Genomic DNA, 19,482 nt, shown 5'->3' on the forward strand with positions numbered 1-19,482 from the left:
ATGGCAGCTAAGACTTATCCTTTGGGATAAGTCTGAGATATGAGTATTGAGTTACATAACTAAATAGGGATATTAAGTATGTAGTTGGGTACATAAATCTGGAACACAGAGGGATAATCTAGGCTGGAAAAATAAGTTTGGAGGCATCTGTACATAAGCATGAAGGTGATATTGAAAATCATGTGAAGGGATAACTCACCTTGTGATAGAGGAATGACTAGGAAGATGACTGAGAAAGAGAATAATAGCATGTGTATTTCATTGCTATTTACATAAAATTTATAAAATGTGCAAAACTGTACATATTTTATAAGAATATATATGAATGAAATGATAGAAAAAAAACACATTACAGTAGTTTTCTAGAGGCTAAAAGTAGAAAAAGTGTTGGGGATGAATAGAAAAGGAAAAAATATTGAAATCAAATATGAATGGGCTTTATACTCTATAATGCGCTATTAAGTTAAGAGTGTGGTTAACTCAACCCTCTATATGGTAGCTGTTAGAATTTTTAAAGGAAGAGAAAGGAAAGATCATCACGCATTGAGACCTGGGTCACTTCCTCATTTACAAGTGAAGAGCTGGCAAAAAATAGTGTGAAGAAGTAGCCAATGAAATAAGGGGAGAGAGAGCTCAAAATCACAAAGATCAAGAAAGATATTTCCAAGGGAAAACTGTCTCAATTGCATCAATATTGCTGAAAATGTAGAAAACTGTCCATTGAACTTGCACCCTTGGTTAGTGCAAGGCATTGGTGTCCTTGACAAGAGCAGTCATCAGTGGAGTGATGGGGACTGAAGGCAGCCTGTGACTGAGGCAGGCCCTCTCACTGAAGAGAGAATGAGGGGTGAAGATGTGAAGATGGTGAATAAATACAATATGTCCTAGAAATGGGGAGGGAGCTGAAGTGGGATGCAAGGTCAGGCAGGTTTATTTTTTTTAATTTTTAAAAATGTTTTATTTATTTCTGAGAGAGAGAGACAGCGTGAGCAGGGGAGGGGCAGAGAGAGAGGGAGACACAGACTCTGAAGCAGGTTCCAGGCTCTGAGCTAGCTGTCAGCACAGAGCCTGACGTGGGGCTCGAACCCACGAACTGTGATATCATGACTTGAGCCGAAATCAGATGCCTAACCAACTGAGCCACCCAGGTGACCCTGTTTTCATCTCTTTATTCTTTTTATATTACATAATAATTTCGGTTAGGTCAATATTCAACATTTGATTTATTATGTCTATGACTATTCAAGTATAATAATGATTATTTTTCCTTTCTTGAAAAATAGAACTATTTTTATTTCTTGGTTTAATAGTTGCATTGTTTTTCTTTGCTGAATTTTCTAAGACTTATCAGAAATTCAATTTCCAAATTCTCCCGCAATCATCTAAATCTCTTATGAATGTATTCAAGGCTTTAAACATTTTCTATTCTGGAAGAAATAACTCCTGGGGCTTCTGATTTGCTTCAATCTGCAATGGTTGTTCTGTTTGCTCAATTTGTTCAATTAAATAAATAAACTTTGTTTAATGATTCATAATCAGGCAGGATCCCATCTAGCTCCAAGAAGAGGAAAGCTCCAGGAAGCTGTACGAAATGGAAGTTTTCTAAAGCCAGAAAGGAGCAGAAGAAAGGAATTTATTTTTATTTATTAAAAAATTTTAAGTTTATTTATTTGGAGAGAGAGAGAGATAGAGACAGAGTACCAGTCGGAGAGGGGCAGAGAGAGAGGGAGACACAGAATCCCAAGCAGGGTCCAGGCTCTGAGCTGTCAACATGGAGCCCGATGTGGCGCTCAAACCCACGAGCAGTGAGATCATGACCTGAGCTGAAGTCAGATGTTCAACCGACTGAGCCACCCAGGTGCTTCTGGGTATAGAATTTTAAGTTGGAAATAATTTTCTTTCAGCAATTCAAAGACATCAATCAACTGTCCTCTACCCTCCGATGTTGTGGTTGAGAAGTAATAAAGATTCCCTATCCTCCATATGTGGCTCATTTGTGTTTCTCTCTGGACACTCTTCTCTTTGCTCCCAGTGTTCTAACATTTCTCAATGACGTGACTTATTATTTCCTCTGTTCCCAATTGTTCTGTGCACTTGATAGACTTTTATTCTGAAAATCCATGTCTGCTGGTTTTAAGATATTTTCTTAAATTTCTTTGTTCAATGGTTTCTTCCACTTTGTTTTCCAAAATTATTGAGATATTGCACATAATGGACTGTTTCTCTAACTTTATTAACTTATATCTCATACTTGCTCTTTGCTCTCCCTTCCTGGAAGACTTCTATAGCCAAATCTTCCAACTTTCCTACTAAGCTTCTTTCCTAGTAATCTCTTGAACTTGGAGGTATCCTAAATTAGAATTTTCAAAGTCTTTACTTAAGATAATGAGTATATTTAGATTGATAAAAATCAAAAGTTACTATCAATTTTGGCAACAAGCTGTTGAGATTTGGAACAGAGGAAAGAGAAAACTATTGCATTTTTCAGTTGGCTCATGGCAAGACATCAAGTTATGACTTGAACAGAAAGTAAAAAAAAAATAGAAACACAAACAAACCACACAAATATCAACAAGAAGAAAGCAGGTCAATATTATTATAGACAAAGTTCAAGGTAAAAAAAAGAAAACCTACCTCTACATAAAATTTTAAAAAACTTCTTTCACTTGGATAAAAGGTTGTATCTGAAAATGAAAATATATAGTGTCAGTCCTTCAACGGATGAATGGATCAAGAAGATGTGGTTTATCTATATGATGGAATACTACATGGCAATGAGAAAAAATGAAATCTGGCCTTGTGTAGCAACATGGATGGACCTTGAGGGTGTTATGCTGAGCGAAATAAGTCAGGCAGAGAAGGACAAATACCATATGTTTGCACGTATAGGAGGATTAGGAGGAACTTAACGGAGGACCATGGGGGAGAAGAAGGGGGGATATGGTGGGGGAAAGGGGGAGAGGCAAACCATGAGAGACTCTTGAATGCGGACAAAAACTGAGGACTGATGGATGTGGGGGGGGAGGGGGGATGGGCACGGAGGGGGGCACTTGTGGGGATGAGCACTGGATGTTATATGGAAACCAACTTGACAATAAACTATTTGTAAAAAAAAAAGAAAAAAGAAAAAAGAAAAAATATAGTGTCAATGATTAACTCAAAGGTATTCACATTACAATTTCATTAAGTAATGAAATAAATGAACTAGCCATTGTTTCTCAAATTTCAATTATTGCATAACACCTTTGTAATATAATTAGTTTTTTATTTCAAATAGATGTACATTTTATTTAAATAAAAATATAATTTTATATTATGTCTGCAAATGGAAAATCAGTTTCATTGATGAGTAGAAGGGAAACATAGAAATTGTAGCAGAATTCTATACCTGTAGATGAACTTTCACCAAAGACTTTCTCTTTATTTTTACAAAAGGATATATATATATTTTTTTTTTTTTTACAAAAAGATATCAGCAAGTGTTAGAAAGGTGTAAAGTATATATATGCCTGCACCAAAAAAAAAAAAAAAAAAAAAAAAGACTTTCTACTAAATGGGTAGGGCTGGAAGAAAATAAAAAGTGAGATTCTGATCAATGTTAATTAATCACCTGCAATCACTGGGGTACCAACATCAGTATACATCCCACCCTTGCAGAAACTCTGAACTAGATTTCAAGTCAGGAAATTGGGGGGGGGGGGAACCAATAAAACACAAAACTAACCTAAAGAAAATAAGAAGAAATGAACCAAAAAAGCACATGAAAAAATAAAAACAGAAAAAAGGAGTTCATATATGAAGCCATAATTCAATTTCTAAAAAATTCAAGCTGGCATGGGAAGATGTGAGACAGGCTGGCTTCCCTCCCCGCCCCCCCCCACCAACTCCCAGTGATGACCACCTTTCCTCTGGTCCCAGTAACAGGCTCACCAGAAGTCACAGGAAATTTAAAAAGTGTCAAAGAGAAGGCCAAGAGGGCTAAAACAACCAGTTACAGTTTTTTCATTTTTTTTAATGTTTACTTATTTATTTTGAGAGAGAGAGAAAGCCAGAGCGTGTAAAAGCGAGGGAAGAGCAGAGAGAAAGGGAAAGAGACAATCCCTATGCGGGACTCGATCCCACAAACCGTGAGATCAAGACCTGGGCCGAAATCCAAGAGTCAGAAACTTAACCGACTGAGCCACCCAGGTGCGCTTACAACTTAAAAATTACTTTTATGAGTCCGATAAAATCAGTATGCAATATTCTCAGCAAACAAGGCCGAGGTGACTCACTGAGCTCAGAAACCTAGAAAGAGGCAGGCTAGATGAGTAGCGAAGCCGAGGACCAACCTCGGGAGAAGCAGTCAAAATATCCCCGGAACACACTGGAGGCAGGGTGTCAGGAAACAGGGATTTGCACACATGACTCCTTATATGGAGAGTCTTGATCTTCCTGAAGTAGGCAAAGACACCAAACAGAAATGAGAATGAAGAATAACATTTAAAATGTTCCTCTTAATGACCCAGTACAACTAGAGACCACATCCAGTCCAGACTGGAACTAAACCTAAGAAACTCATCTGGGAATGGCAAAGTCAGCCGAAATTTTGAAAATGGGGCATAATGCTGTGAATGCTGAGCAAACAATTTAATTATAATTTAAGTTTCATACCATCTTATATTTCTGTTGCAGAAAGGTGACAAAGTCTTATGAAGAAAGGAACAAGAGATATAAAAAAGGTAGGAAATTCGTGGGTTTGAGCCCCGCGTCGGGCTCTGTGCTGACTGCCAGCTCAGAGAGTGGAGCCTGTTTCAGTCTGTGACTCCCTCTCTCTCTGACCCTCCCCTGCTCACGCTGTCTCTCTCTCTCTCCTAGAAATAAATAAAACATTAAAAAAAAAGGTAGGAAAGCCTATTTCCTATTAAAACTTTAAAACACATTCTCAGTAAATATTTGTAACTGTGTTCATGAGTTGTCTCTACTCTTTAAAGATTTCAGTGAGCGCCGCCGTCCATTAGAATTAAATGAAAACTTTTTACATGAAAGACAATTCTAGAAAAGTTACGTTACTGTGCAATGCTGAGTATGTCTAATATATCTCTAATTTTTAAAAACGATGTTTTCATGAAAAATTTTAAATAGATTAATAGTACCTGGCATTTTAATATTTTAATGAGACTCTCCCAGTCTCCTTTGCCAATGATTGGTTTGGAAGGGTCATATGATCTGATATAGATCAATGAGATAAGAGGAGAGGTTTGCTAAGGACTTCTGGGGAAGTTCTTTCTCACTTTCCAGGGGAGAGTTTCTGGAAAGCACTGTTCCCCTCTTCCAGTGAAAGTTATTCCCTGCAGACGCAAGGTCTGGCATGGCTGCAGCCATCTTGTGTCCCCTGAAGATGAATCCTACACAAAGAAAAGGTGTTGGTTCACAGCCTTCCTAGCACTTTCCCGGGTGTAATCTGAAACCCACCCCCAAACGTAGAGGGCAGGGAGAAACCCAAGAAAGAGGTAGGCCACCCTGGGTTGGTATGTAGCTGTTTTAATAAGCAAAGGGAACTTATGTACGAGGCTTGTCTTGAGCAAGACTTTAGCAAGACTAAAAATTTCTGCACCCACCTTCCAAATCTTAAAAGTGTGTGAACAGGTCCTAACTGTGCAGGTGTTTTCAACACATCCCCATCTCAAGGCTATGCCCTTGGAGCCGCATCTGGGGACAGGAGAGACATTCCAAGGACAGGGCGGGGTGAGGAGTCTCCCAGAATGCTGGTGTAGCTCATGGGTCAAGCAGCAGTCACCTCTTGTCGACGAAGTTTCACAACCAAAGGGCAGAACCAAGGGAATGGAAGAGAGGCGGAACCTCAGCTGTGACTGGAACCTGTTCTATTTGCGGGTTTCCAGCTGTGCAAGTCCGACTGGGTTGTGTACCTGAGATGGCTCACCCGCAAGGCTGAGACCTGACGCCGGGCGTCAGCTGGGAGAGGAGCCAAGGCTGCCGACTGCGATGCCTATGTGTGGCCTCTCCACTGCACACATGACTGTCTCAGGGTAGTCGAACTTTCCTTTTATTTTTTTTTTTTAGTTTATCTATTTATTTTGAGAGAGAGTGAGCGAGCAGGGAAGGGGCAGAGAGAGAGTGAGCGAGCAGGGAAGGGGCAGAGAGAGAGATGGAGAGAGAGAATCCCAAGCAGGCTCCACACTGTTAGCAAAGAGACTGATGCAGGGCTTCAACTCATGAACCGTGAGATCATGACCAGAACTGAAGCCAGACGCTGAACCCCCGGAGCCACCCAGGCGCCCCAGGGTAGTCGAACTATTTACATGGTGGCTGGCTTACCACAGAACAGGTGTCTCAGGAAATCACAAGGAAGAAGCATGAGCTTTTCTGATGTAGCTTCAGCAGTCATTGTTCTCAGATTCTATTGGTTATCAGCGAGGCGGAAGGCCCGCCAGTATTAAAGGGGAGGATATTTAGACTCTCCTCTGGCAAATCCATACTGTACGGGGGCATATGGAATGGGAGATATTGTTACAACACTATTAGGAAAATACATTTTGCCCCAACCTATGTATGTATTTATTTATTTGTTTATTGAGCACAAGTGAGGAAGAGGGGCAGAGTGAAGGAGAGAGAGAGACAGAGAGAGAGAGAATCTTAAGCAGATTCCATACTCAGTGCAGAGCCTGATACAGGACTCGATCCCATGATCCCACAGAGATCATGACCTGAGCCTTAATCAAGCTGGATGCTTAACTGACTAAGTGACCAAGGCACCCCATTTATTATTTTTTTAATTGTTTTTAATCACTGTCCAGTGCCAGGCACCATTTCTGGAGAAATCTTAATAATGATGTGGAAAATAAGTCCCACAATGTGCCTGCAAAATAGTTAAGATTGTGGCCTAGTCCAATGCTCCGAAGTATCAATTTTCTCTTCTCTGAACAGAAGTAATAATAGGATCCACCTTGCAGGGCTGCTTTGATTGTTAAAAGAATTAATACGTAAAGTGTGTAGAAAATGTTCTGGATTGTAACATGCATCATGCTGTTGTTGGAAGGGATTAAAATGGACTATTTATTAAAAGTCTACCAACTTGGATTTTAAAACATCGGAGACAGGAGATAGGCTCAAAGTAAAAAGGAAACAAAACTATCCAAAATAAAATGAGAAACATACCTCAGGCAAATAATAACCACTGGCATAGAAATATCAATGTTGAAAACAAGAGTTCAAAATGATAAGCAGCATTAAGAATATAGAGTGACATCATTCCATGAAGTGATGTTACTCTATGATCTACGAAGAAACCATAAACTTCTGTTCACTAAAGAATTGTGTATAAGAGCAAAAGATACCCTTCTTCAAGAAATTGTATAAGTACAATGTTTTATATTTATGCAATAGAATACTAAGTTAAAAAGATTCTTAAGAAAGTGTGGTAAATTCATGGGATAGGAGTACTATTAAGTTAAAAAAAATCATGGCTAGATCTCAAAAACAGTTTAGTTATAGAACAGTAAAGCTTTAAATTTTTAAAACCATTATTTTTGCATATCAATATGCACAGCAAAAAATACACAGGTAAACTGAAAAGACACACAGCAAAATGATGATAGTTTCTGGGAAGATGGGGAAGAAAATGCCTCTCTAGTATTAGTAATTTGTTATTTCTTTTCTTTTACGAAGGGTATGGAACAAATGCATCAAAATGTTAGCATTTTCTAGGAAATGATAGTGATTGTTAGTAAATGTTCCAGTAATTACTGATGACAACACTAACAATACTACCTTCACACTAAACTTTGTGTTGTTTGCTTTTTAATGGTGGGAAGCCTAAACAAATGGAATAGGGGGTTCACTGTTTCCTAAAACCATTGCATTACCTTTCGATTTCTGAATTTCTCTTATTCTGTCCTCCTAACTTCTAAGCCGCTGCTGGTTTCACTTTTGCATCAAGTATTTTTTTTAAGTTTATTTATTTATTTTTGAGAGAGACAGAGGCAGCATGAGTGGGGGAGGGTCAGAAAGAGAAGGAGAAAGAGAATCACATGCGGGCTTGAACCCTCCAAACCGTGAGATAATGGACCTGTGACAAAAGCAAGTCAGACGCTTAAGTGACTGAGCCATCCAGGCGCCCCTCATCAAGTATTCTAGTAATTTCTGAATCATGAGTCGACAGAGGGAGGTGATGCTGAGGTATAAAGAGTTCTGGTGAGCTCTCTGGAGTGGTATCATGCTCTCTCATTTAAATTTTCATATTTGAAATATACGAGTCAAAATCGTAGTCACCAAATAACACAAGCAGCGTTACCTGGAGGTTTGTCAGAGGCTAACTCATAACCCTGGCTTTCCCAGTCCTGGACTTTGGACTTCTGGACATTATCCAGTGGTTTTCTTTCATGATTAACTGTTATCTCGTTTGGAGCAATACAAAGGAGAAGAAAGAAGAGATAAATCAGTAGTTCAGGTGTAATTTTAAATCAGTTCGTGCTTTTCTGTCATCACCTCAGCCTAAAGCAACATGCCTTTAACGTGAACACGTTTGTATCATCAATGCAAGAAACTTGGGAGAACCTAAATGTAAATCATAAAAATTCCCAAATCGCCTGTAACTGTGGGCATCTTCCACACTACACTTTAAAAGAGAGTTCTTGGGGGCGCCTGGGGGGCTCAGTTGGTTAAGTGTCCAACCGGCTCAGGTCATGATCTGAGGTTCGTGGGTTCGAGCCCCGCGTCGGGCTCTGTGCTGACAGCTCAGAGCCTGGAGCTGCTTCGGATTCTATGTCTCCCTCTCTCTCTGCCCCGCCCCTGCTCACACTCTCTTAAAAATAAATAAAACATTAAAAAATTTTAAAAAAGAGAGTTCTTGAGTGTACCCGTTTAGAAAAGAAAGGAAAATGCAGAGACTTCCACATGGATTGGCCTTATGGATAATTATTATTTCATTGTCTATACTTTGCTTCGAATTCCAAAATTTCTATATGGAGGACGTAATTTGGAAGAAATTTTAAAAGATTCCAAAGAGAGAACCTGTAACGAGTGATTATATGATAAATACATACTTCTTTCTAACAAACACTGACTCATTCATCACCTAACACTGTCGCCCTCGGCCGGCCTCAAACGGCGGCCAAACGGTTTCAAAGGGAACCTTAAGCCTCCTTTCCCATAATTCCCTTCTCTCTAGTTTCCCAGGAGCCAGAGGGCTTCCAGGGTCCGCTCAACCTGGAAGGTAAGCCCGCCCCCTCACTCTTTACTGGCCATTCACGACTGGCCCCACCCCCCCCGCCCGGCTTGATTGGATAAGAGCGAGGCGCCGTGGGAGGGATGTTTCTGACAGCGGGCGCGGGGGCGTGGCCTCGACGCCGCCGAATTCTACCCAGGCTCCCGCTGCACCATGTACCGCCTGGTCCGGCTCCTCGCGCGCCCGCGTCGCCTCGCGCGGCCTCCCGGCTCAGCCTCAGCTCCCGGCCTCGGAGGCGCGCCCGCCCTCGCCCCGCGGGCCCCGAACGCCGCTGGAATGGTGAGCGCGGGGCGCGCGAGCCCCGGCCTCCCCGCCGTGACCTTCAGCCCAGCTGCTCGGCGGCGCGGCCGGCGGGAGGGGCTCCCTCGCCGTCCCGGCCGACCTCGGCCTGGGCTGCGCGCCCGCGTGGCGGGCTTCCGGGGCCCGCGGCGCCGCCTCGTCCCGGGTGAGCGCGTGGGCAGCGGCGGCAGCAGCCAGCCAGGGTCCCGCGGGCCCCCTTGGGCGTTCCGGGGCGGGGGGGGCTGCCCCAGCCGCGCCTTCTGCGGCCCTCCGGCCAGGGCGCAGTTCCCCACCCCGGGGCGCCCCTCCCCCGGGGCGCCCCCCCCCCACCCCGGGGCGCCCCCCCCCCGGGGCCCTGCCCTGGGGACTGTGCGGGCGTGGGAGGCGGCGGACGGGGGCCGCTGCAGCCCTGCCCCGAAGCGGGGCCCGCGCTGGTGGTCGCCCCGGCCCTGTGCCTTCTTACCTCCTCTGGGTGGTGAACTCCTTTCGGGCTTCCGGGCCGGGTTGAAGCTTCTCGGGAACTTAAAGAGTCTACTTTTCACGGAGTTGCTCAGTTTGTAAAACCTTGAAATTTGTAGAGGGGGTCAGTGTCCTGAAGTATTAGGGGAGATTGGATAGGATCTAACTGTAGCTGAGTCCGTCTTTTTTAATTCAGAGAGACCGAAGGGACCTGAAGGTCCAAGTTCAAGTCCTTTGCTTTTTATTATTAATTAATTAATTAATTTATTTATTTTTTAAATATTTTTATTTATTTCTAAGAGAGAGACAGCGTGAGTAGCGGAGGGTCAGAGAGAGAGGGAGACACAGACTCTGAAATTGGCTGCAGGCTCTGAGCTGGCAGTCAGCACAGAGCCCGACGCGGGGCTCGAACCCACGAACCACGAGATCATGACCTAAGCGAAAGTCGGACGCTTGACCGACTAAGCCACCCAGGCGCCCCAAGTCCTTTGCTTTTTAGAGAGGGTGTCACCTTCAGTGATTTGGGCCCTGACGAGCATTTTAAATACATAGGCGCGCGTGTATTGGTAGGAAAAGTTTGGGAAATAAAGGGTAGTTTAGGAAGAATTACAGTTCTGCATGAGCTCAGCAGTCAGAGACATGATTTCAAATCCTGCTGCTCAAAGTTCAGATTTGGGGCAACTTGTCTTTGTGTCTCAGTTTCTGCATGTAAAATAGAAGTAATTGCAGGTACCCAGCAAGATTGCCCATGTGAAATCACTTTGGCAGTGTTTGGCAAGTAGTAAGTGCTCATTAAATAAATGCCTCCATCTGGCATGTTTCAAAGCCCAAGACACGTTCTGAACTATAAACTTTAAGATAATTTCACGGCATGACTGTACTTGAAAGTACAAGATCAGGGGTGCTTCATATTGCTGCACTTCCCTGCTCTAGTAATTTTAGTGCATTTTAGAGCCTTTAAAGTATTTATGTATTTTCTACTGAGTGTTTTGTAAAAAGGGAATTGGAGGCTGGAGAACTGAATTTGTCCTGTTGTAAATGTTCAAAACATAGCACTGCCTTGGTTTTTAGTGTTAGCTAAGATCAAATGAAGATAGATTCCCCCACCCCCATAAATCCACATCTGTCTCTTGCCCTGTAAACGCAGTTCAGAATTGTTGTGTTGATTTTATTAAAAGGTTTTTTTTTATTGCTGCTGTTGAGAATTTACATAACCATAAATGCCCTACGTTAACATTTATCGAAACAAACCGTAAATACCCTTCCAGGAGGAAGATTACATTTATCGGATGCTGCTATGCATCTGGGTCCTGTGAAAAAGACAGTCACTGCAAGCATAAGATAATGTATTTATTGAACACCCGCTACGTACCAGGCTCTTTGGAAAAGACAGTCGAGGGGCGCCTGGGTGGCTTAGTTGGTTAAGCGTCCGACTTTCGCTTAGGTCATGATCTCGCGGTTGTGGGTTCGAGCCCCGCGTCGGGCTCTGTGCTGACTGCCAGCTCAGAGCCTGGAGCCTCTTTCGGTCTGTGACTCCCTCTCTCTCTGACCCTCCCCTGCTCACGCTGTCTCTCTCTCTCCTAAAAATAAGTAAAACATAAAAAAAAATTAAAAAAAAAAAAAGAAAAGACAGTCGCTACAAGCATAGAGTTCAGAGACTACGGGGGGCGATTAATTAAGCAAAGAAATGATGCACGGTTAATTACAATGTGATAAATACCACAGAGGAGAAATAGCACAGTGAGGGTGAGGATGTGTAGTGGCGAGCAGCTATAATAGCACAGCTTTGGTACTTGCTGGCATGGTGGCCGTGAGCCCCCCGTCTTTTAAAGTTTCTCCTCTTCGTTCCCTTAACGGTCTTTAGGATGGCCATGATGTCTGGCAACAGATTATATCTTGTATATTGCATTGTAATATCAATAAAACATTTATTAAATTTGCCACTATTGCAAGACTTGGTGGTCACCCTATATTTTAAGACGAGACAGACTTTTCCTGAAAGGAACTGAAAATCCAAATACACTGAAGTCACGTTTTGGGTTTTTTTCCTTTGGAGGTAGTCCTTTTACGTGAGAAATGATTTGGATTTTCTTGAACGCTGAAGTATTCTTTTTTTTTTTTAATGTTTTATTTATTTCTAGGAGAGAGAGAGAGAGAGAGACAGCGTGAGCAGGGGAGGGTCAGAGAGAGATGGAGTCACAGACTGAAACAGGCTCCAGGCTCTGAGCTGGCAGTCAGCACAGAGCCCGACGCGGGGCTCGAACCCACGAACCGCGAGATCATGACCTAAGCGAAAGTAGGACGCTTAACCGACTAAGCCACCCAGGCGCCCCTGAAGTATTCTTTTAAACCACCTTAAACTGAGAATCTGAAAGGCATTTTATTTCTTTAGGAAGTGCCATGGCTTAGTTAATGTTTTCTTACACGTGTATGTGCAGCGTGGGCATCTTAGGCTCACGGCTAGTCTTTACTGAACTTTCTGGTTTAGACCGGCTTGCAGATTTTGAGACCATTTCATCAATTTCTAAGGTTCCTGGAGTTAGTGGCTACTGACAGTACTTGGTATTTCTCTGGCCTACTGACAGTAAGCCTGCAGAGAACACCACCATTACCCTTCATTCTTCTCCAAGAGGGGAGGTGATTTTCAACGAGCACGAGTCTCATAGAAACCATCAAGAAGTTGCAGATTGTGTCTGCCTCATGCCCAGCTAGTTAAACTCTTTTTAAGCCATGGTGTTAAATACCTGAAGGGATAATCCCATCACCTTCTGCTGGAAACTCTCTGAATGATGGCATACGAAGGCATGGTTTTCAAAAATGCTACTTTTTTGTAACAGTGGATTATATGAATTCAAAACATAAGGAAGCAAAAATAATATAAAAACAGGGAAGGGGACAAAAACTATAAGAGACTCTTAAATATAGAGAACAAACAGAGGGTTACTGGAGGTGGTGTGGGAGGGGGGATGGGCTAAATGGGTGAGGGGCATTAAGGAATCCACTCCTGAAGTCACTGTTGCACTAGATGCTAACTAACTTGGATGTAAATTTAAAAATTTTAAAAAGCCCCAAAAACGTATTTAACAGATGCTATTCATCACTTTATTCATCATCAAAAGCACTGATAATTTTCCTTTAATTGAGGATGAGCATTCCTCCTCTTTGTGCCCAAGACACTGGGAAGAGATGATGTACAGAATAATATGGAAGATTTTGGAAACCACACAAGTGCTTTTCAGACCTCGGGTGGACTCAAGTGGATGGTGAAATCAGTGCAGTGGGTAGTTGGCAGTATTATTATACTATTTTAATAGAATAGAATGGCATAGAATAGAAAATAGGAGTGACATACCGTTTCATGAAATTTTAATTCATCCTTGTATGCATGTACGCACATGTGTTTATGGTTGTACCAGATCACTGTATAAAGGTTTTTTCTGTGGGTTATTATTGTAAAGAAGGTGAAAGAATGTTTGAAGAGATTTGGCAGTTACCTGGCTCATTGTTCCTCTATCCATATCTATATATCTTTATAAGGATATATATATGGATATATAGATATATATATGTGCTTATCTAAGAGATGTTAACTCCACATAAACATAGATAGTTTTTCTCTAATTCCTGGTGCCTTTCAGAGTGGTTTACAGCATTGCTTTGGTTTCTATTCAACAAATGTATGCAACCTATATATTTCCTGGGGTTAAATAAAGAGATAACTGTTTGGCTTTTTGGAATAGTTTGTTATTGGCTAACTAAGCTGCTGCAAACAGTGTCTATTGTAAATTTGGGGTGTTTATTTTTATTATAGGAACTGTAAGCATATTTTCTGAGGTTTTTGCTGAGATTATGACTTCACCCACAGTTCTGTACTTTTTAACTTTTTTTCTAATTTTTTAAATGTTTTATTTATTTCTGAGAGAGAGAGACAGCATAAGCAGGCGAGGGGCAGAGAGAGAGGGAGACACAGAATCCGAAACAGGCTCCAGACTCTGAGCTGTCAGCACAGAGCCCGACACGGGGCTCGAACCCACGAACCGTGAGATCATGACCTGAGCCGCAGTCGGACACTTAACCGACTGAGCCACCCAGGCGCTCCAACTTCTGTACTTTTTTAATGATCACTGTCAGGATCCTAGAATTTATTAAGTTGTTGTTTCTTGATTTGGAATTTAAAAATTGTTAAGGTTTCAGCTGAAGAACGTAGTAGAATGTATTCATCTAGATCTTTTCAAGTAACTTTTAATGGATCTGAGTTTTACCGTAGCAACCAGTTCTTTAGGGGGCAAAGATACTGCTGTTTTATGATGAGAATTTAATAGTTTTGAACACAGACAGTGATGATGTAAATCTTAGGAGTTGAACCTGATCTCACAAGTGACTGATGGCAACCATTCTCCTTTTAGAACAGGCTGATGAGAGGCTGATGAGAGGAAGAACACCCAGCTTGTTGTCCAGTGCTACTGCTGTCGTTGCTAGTGTCAGCGGGTCAAAGTATACTTTCACCTACGTGGAGATTTTACTGAGGCTATCTAAAACAGATGATAATGCAAAATATTTTCATTAGTGCATTGGAGATACAGAACCCTGGGTGCTTTGGGTCTACAGGGTAGGAAGCAAGTTGGTGTACAGTGGTGTCAGTATAATGAAGCTCTGTTAGAGAAGAATCTCACCCTGCATCTCCACCTCCTTTTATTCTTCAGGGTTAGGGGTACAACTCAAGGCTTGGCCAGTCTGGAGTTACTCCTCTGTTTCTTGGGTTATGGAAGTAGTCATAAAAACGTTAAATCCAAACAACTTTTGGATTTTGACAGTCCAGGCTTTGAGCGTTTCAGGTCTTTCTGCTTGCTACCTGGGTGATCTCCTGAGATTATTTAACCTCTCCAAATCTCAGTGTTTTCTTTAAGATGGAGATGGTAGTAGTACAGTCTCCTAGAGTGATTGTAAAAGTCAGATAAAGGTATATTTGAAAAGTTGGCCATGTAGCACAGTGAATGCTGAGGTGTGATTATTTGTATTAACTGCTGCTTCTTAATGGTTTAAGAAAATGTACGTCATCAGTAATACTACTGTATTTCTACATTGATACAATGATACTTTTCTGTTTCTGCAATCCAGAAGGCTTCATAATATATAAAGGGTTTTGTAAATCTGCCTAGTCCCAGGGGATAACTATGTATTAAATTTTTCTTTTTCAGAGGACTATTTACTAAAACAGAATTACTTGGCTAGGGATTTTTAAGTCTTTTGAGTCATCTGACCATGTTTATTTCATAATTCATGCACATTAATTAAAGCTCTGAGTATCTCTGTGGAGTCTCCTTGATATAAAGTATCATGTAAATTCCAACTTATTGTTTTACAATGTCTTTTGTATAGTATTATAGAATATTGTTGAGCAGTTAATTTTTTTTTATTAGCATAAGTTGATGTATTTGATAGAATCTTAGGGTCTCCATAAAAGGGACTTTGGGTCATAGGTTCTTTTTTTTTTTTTTTTTAGATTTTTCACCTTAGAAAAGTTTTTAGTTTTTATTTTTTTTTTAATTTTTTAAAAAATAGTTTATTGTCAAGTTGGTTTCCATACAACACCCAGTCCTCATCCCCACAAGTGCCCTCCTCCATGCCCATCTCCCCCTCCCCACCCCCACACCCATCAGTCCTCAGTTTGTTCTCAGCATTCAAGAGTCTCTCATGGTTTGCCTCCCTCCCTCTCCCCCACTATTTCTCCCCTTGTCCCCCACGATCCTCCGTTAAGTTCCTCAGGTCATAGGTTCTTATTCTGGGTGGTCGATTGGCTTCAAGATACAGATTCCCTAAAATCATATGTAAGATTTTGCATATAGTATGTGTATTTGTGCTCATTTTTGTAGAGAAAGGATCCACAGCTTTCCTCATATTCTCTTCACCTGAAAAGGTGAAGAACTGACCTAGCCCATCCTCCCTTGACTGTACATTTAAGTTACAGATGAGAGAAATTGACTTGCTGAAGGTGACACAGCTCCTCCATAGGAGTGCTGTCTGACTACAAAGCCTGGGTTATTCATATTGTACTAATCTGTCTCTCAGGCCTGGTATTTACAGACCATGGCCAAGCTCTGCATCAGTGTGTGATATTTACAAATTTTAAAGTATCATTTTTAGGCCATTTTCTAAAGTTTCGTGTAAAATAAAGATTTACCCAAGTACTGTGCACTGAATTGGCCAAAGCTTGACCTATAAGAGATAATACTTCTGAACTGGAAAAGATTACTGTTTTTACTTCAGAGTCTTTCCTTTATTTATCTTCGGCACAGTGTATGAATTCTACAGTCTCTCTCTAACATCTGCAGTTATTTGCAAATGATATCTGATAAGGGGTTAATGTCCAAAATATATAAAGAATGTACATAATTTAACACCAAAAAGCCCAAATAATCATTGAAAATGGCCAGAGGACCTGAGTAGGCATTTGTCCAAAGAGGATGTACAAATGGCTACCAGAGACATGAAAGGATGCTCAACATCACTACTTGCCCAGGAACTCCAGACCAAACCACAGTAGTGGATCACCTCACACCTGCCAGAACGTTTGGCATCAGAAAGACAAGAAGTGACAAGTGCTGGTGAGGTGTGGACTGTTGGTGGAAATGCACACTGGTGCAGCTGCTGTAGAAAACCGTATGCGGGATCCTCAAAAAACAAAATAGATAACATGTGGTCCAGTAATTCCACTACTGGGTAAATGAAAAAAAGTAAATGAAAAGAATTAAATGAAAAAAACTAAAAAAGATAGATGCATCCTTGTGTTTATTGCAGTATATTTTCAATAGCCAAGATAGGGAAGCAACCCAGTGTCCATTGATGCATGAGATGTGGTGAATACACACAATGGAATGTTACTCAGCCATCAAAAGGATGAGATCTAGCCGTTTATGACATGGATGGACCTAGAGGGAACTATCCTAAGAGAAATAAGTCAGAGAAAGACAAAAACCATATGATACCACTTCTATGTGGAATTTTAAAAACAAAACTAAGGAATAAACAAAGCAGGATCAGACCCGTAAATACAGAGCACAAACTGCTGGTTGCTGAAGAGTCGGTGGGGGGAGGATGGGGGAGATGGCAAAACAGATGAAGGTAGAGGCTTTCAGTTTTGGAAAGAATAAGTCACCGGAATAAAAAGCACAGCATAAGGAAATAGTCCATGGTATTGTAGTAGTTTTGTGTGGCCATAGATGGTAGCTGTACTGTGGTGGGCACAGCATGGACCCGGAGTTGTGGCGTCACCGTGTTGGACCCCTGAAACTAACGTAACATTGTGTGTGTCAGCTGTACTCCAATTAAAGTGACAGAAATTTCTCAAGAAAAGAACTGGGCAGTAGACTGAGAATCCAGTGGGATTTTGTGGTCTTTGTGATACTTACTAAGGTTTCTTTCCCCTTACAGCTGACGAGGTATTATTGCTTTAATGCTCAGTTTCTTTTTAAGCTCTAATAGCATCTTATTATTCTCTTTAGGCAAGCCAGAATTCCTTTCGGATAGAGTTTGATACCTTTGGTGAACTCAAGGTCCCAAATGATAAGTATTACGGCGCCCAGACTGTGAGATCCACAATGAACTTTAAGATCGGAGGTGTGACGGAGCGCATGCCCGTAAGTGGTTTTGTGGAAGTATTGGCTTTATTCAAATGAGTCACTTTATAAATAAATATTTTACAGGGGTAAAAAGTTATTATGGACCTGGCTTTGTGAATAGTAAGATATTTCGCTTTCAAATATCAAAGACCCTTTTGCACTTTAGTTCTATTATTTTGAGCTGTGACTTTACGTGTTTTAGAGTTTTATTTGGTAGAACTAAGTGATATGTCTTTTAATTCTTGCCGGGATTATTCAGATTTTTACAGAATTTTACAGTTGTAAACATTTGTAGTTTTAATATTTAATTTTTTTAACTGATATAAGACTGATTTTTAGAAGCAGATTTAAAAGAAAACAGATATTTTTCTTCAATATTATTCTTTCTTGGTTGCAGTTTCCAGGGAAGCATACACAAATACAAAAAAGTGTCTTTTTAACCATATCTGGCATATAATAGATAAATACGTTTGTTGCCACACGAATGATCGATTAGAAAACGTTCTACCATATTTCATTAGATTTAAGATGGTGTCAGAAGATGCACCATGATGTGGCACTAGGAGAAAGGCTGTCAGAGGTGTGACCTGTCACTGACTATACGATGTGTCTGGGTTTCAGAGATGGCAGAGTGTGGGAAGAATTGAAGGAGTAGATTATGCTTCCGGAGCCCGGCTGCAGTGTGACACTAGTCACTGCCAGAGAGCAGGACAGGCAAGGAGCCAGGAAGTAGCCGGGCTTCTCCGGTGAGCTGCTGTGGGATAGCTGTCTTCTACATATACTTCCTATCCGATAATACTAACCTCCCTATGGAACTGCAGCCCATTCCCAAGCTGTATGACTGAAGCTTTGCTGGGCTTACGCAGTTTTACAACAAGTGGCTGCAGCTGACCCTTCAAAGAAAATCTTTTTGGCACTGTTCCCAAAAGAAGTCCCTGATGAGGTAAACTAGGGACAGAAGGCATGGTTAGGGGACAGGGTTGCAGCCGATCCTAAAATCCCCTCATCCATTTCGACTCCTGGGATTAAGGAGGCCCGCCCTAATCAGAACTGGTAGGAGTGAGCACAGCTCCCGCCTTAATGGTCCTTGGGTCCTGCTTCAGGCAGCAGGGGTGGGGTTCTGAGGGGGTGGCTGCAGCCGCGTCTGTGAGAGATGGACTCGTAGGGTATCTGCTTGTCACATGTTGTCTCATCTCAATTAAGATCCTGAACGTTTAAAAATATAAAGCAGACGGTGATGTGCCCTGACCTGAGTAGTAGGAGTAAACCCAGCCCTTTGTCCCTGAGGCCCAACAGAAAACGAAACCAAAAAAGATTATGAACTTCCAATGTGAGTAAATTAAGAATAATGAGACCCTTCTTTTCTCCCCGGTGTCCTTTTACCATGTTATTGTAACTGTTCAGTGACACTCTGCTGTGAGCCTCTTTCATCTTTATGAGTCTGCAGACACCGGGGCCGGTCACTTCATCCGACGGCCAGAGCTGACGGGCGTCACTTACGACTTGGGCAGCACTGTCAGCCACGGCAGTGTGCTCCTGCAGAAATTCCCATTCCCATCTGTTTCATGTTTTTTGGATGTCTTTTTTTATTAAGTTTATTTATTTAGAGAGCAAGCAGGCATGAACAGGGGAGGGGGACAGAAAGAAAGGGAGAGAGAGAATCTCAAACAGGCTTTGCACTGTTAGCACAGAGCCCAATACAGGGCTTGATCCCACGAACCGTGAGATCATGACCTGAGCCAAAGTCAAGAGTCAGATGCTTAACCAAGCAGAGCCCCCCAGGCGCCCCGCATCTGTTTCATGTTTAAAGTTTTAAAGTTTCTATCTTATGTGCCGTTTGTCTCTATCTTGTTTGGGTAGAACACTTAAAACGTTCTCATTTTAGTTTCTTAGAATTCA

General features: G+C 41.7%; 1 protein-coding gene across 1 annotated transcript in view; it reads left to right on the forward strand.

Annotated features, from left to right (window-relative positions):
- Positions 1-9,340: 9,340 nt before the first annotated feature.
- The window catches only part of FH (fumarate hydratase), a 31,482-nt gene continuing 21,340 nt past the window's right edge, over positions 9,341-19,482 (forward strand). The window contains exons 1-2 of the mRNA XM_039222967.1: positions 9,341-9,505; positions 17,467-17,601. Coding sequence (XP_039078898.1) covers positions 9,380-9,505; positions 17,467-17,601 — 261 coding nt within the window. The 5' untranslated portion in view covers positions 9,341-9,379. The remainder of the gene's footprint in view (positions 9,506-17,466; positions 17,602-19,482) is intronic.

The sequence above is a fragment of the Hyaena hyaena genome, unplaced genomic scaffold (genome assembly GCF_003009895.1).
Source record: "Hyaena hyaena isolate Hyena2069 unplaced genomic scaffold, ASM300989v1 scaffold_1226, whole genome shotgun sequence".
Classification (NCBI taxonomy): Eukaryota; Metazoa; Chordata; class Mammalia; order Carnivora; family Hyaenidae; genus Hyaena; species Hyaena hyaena.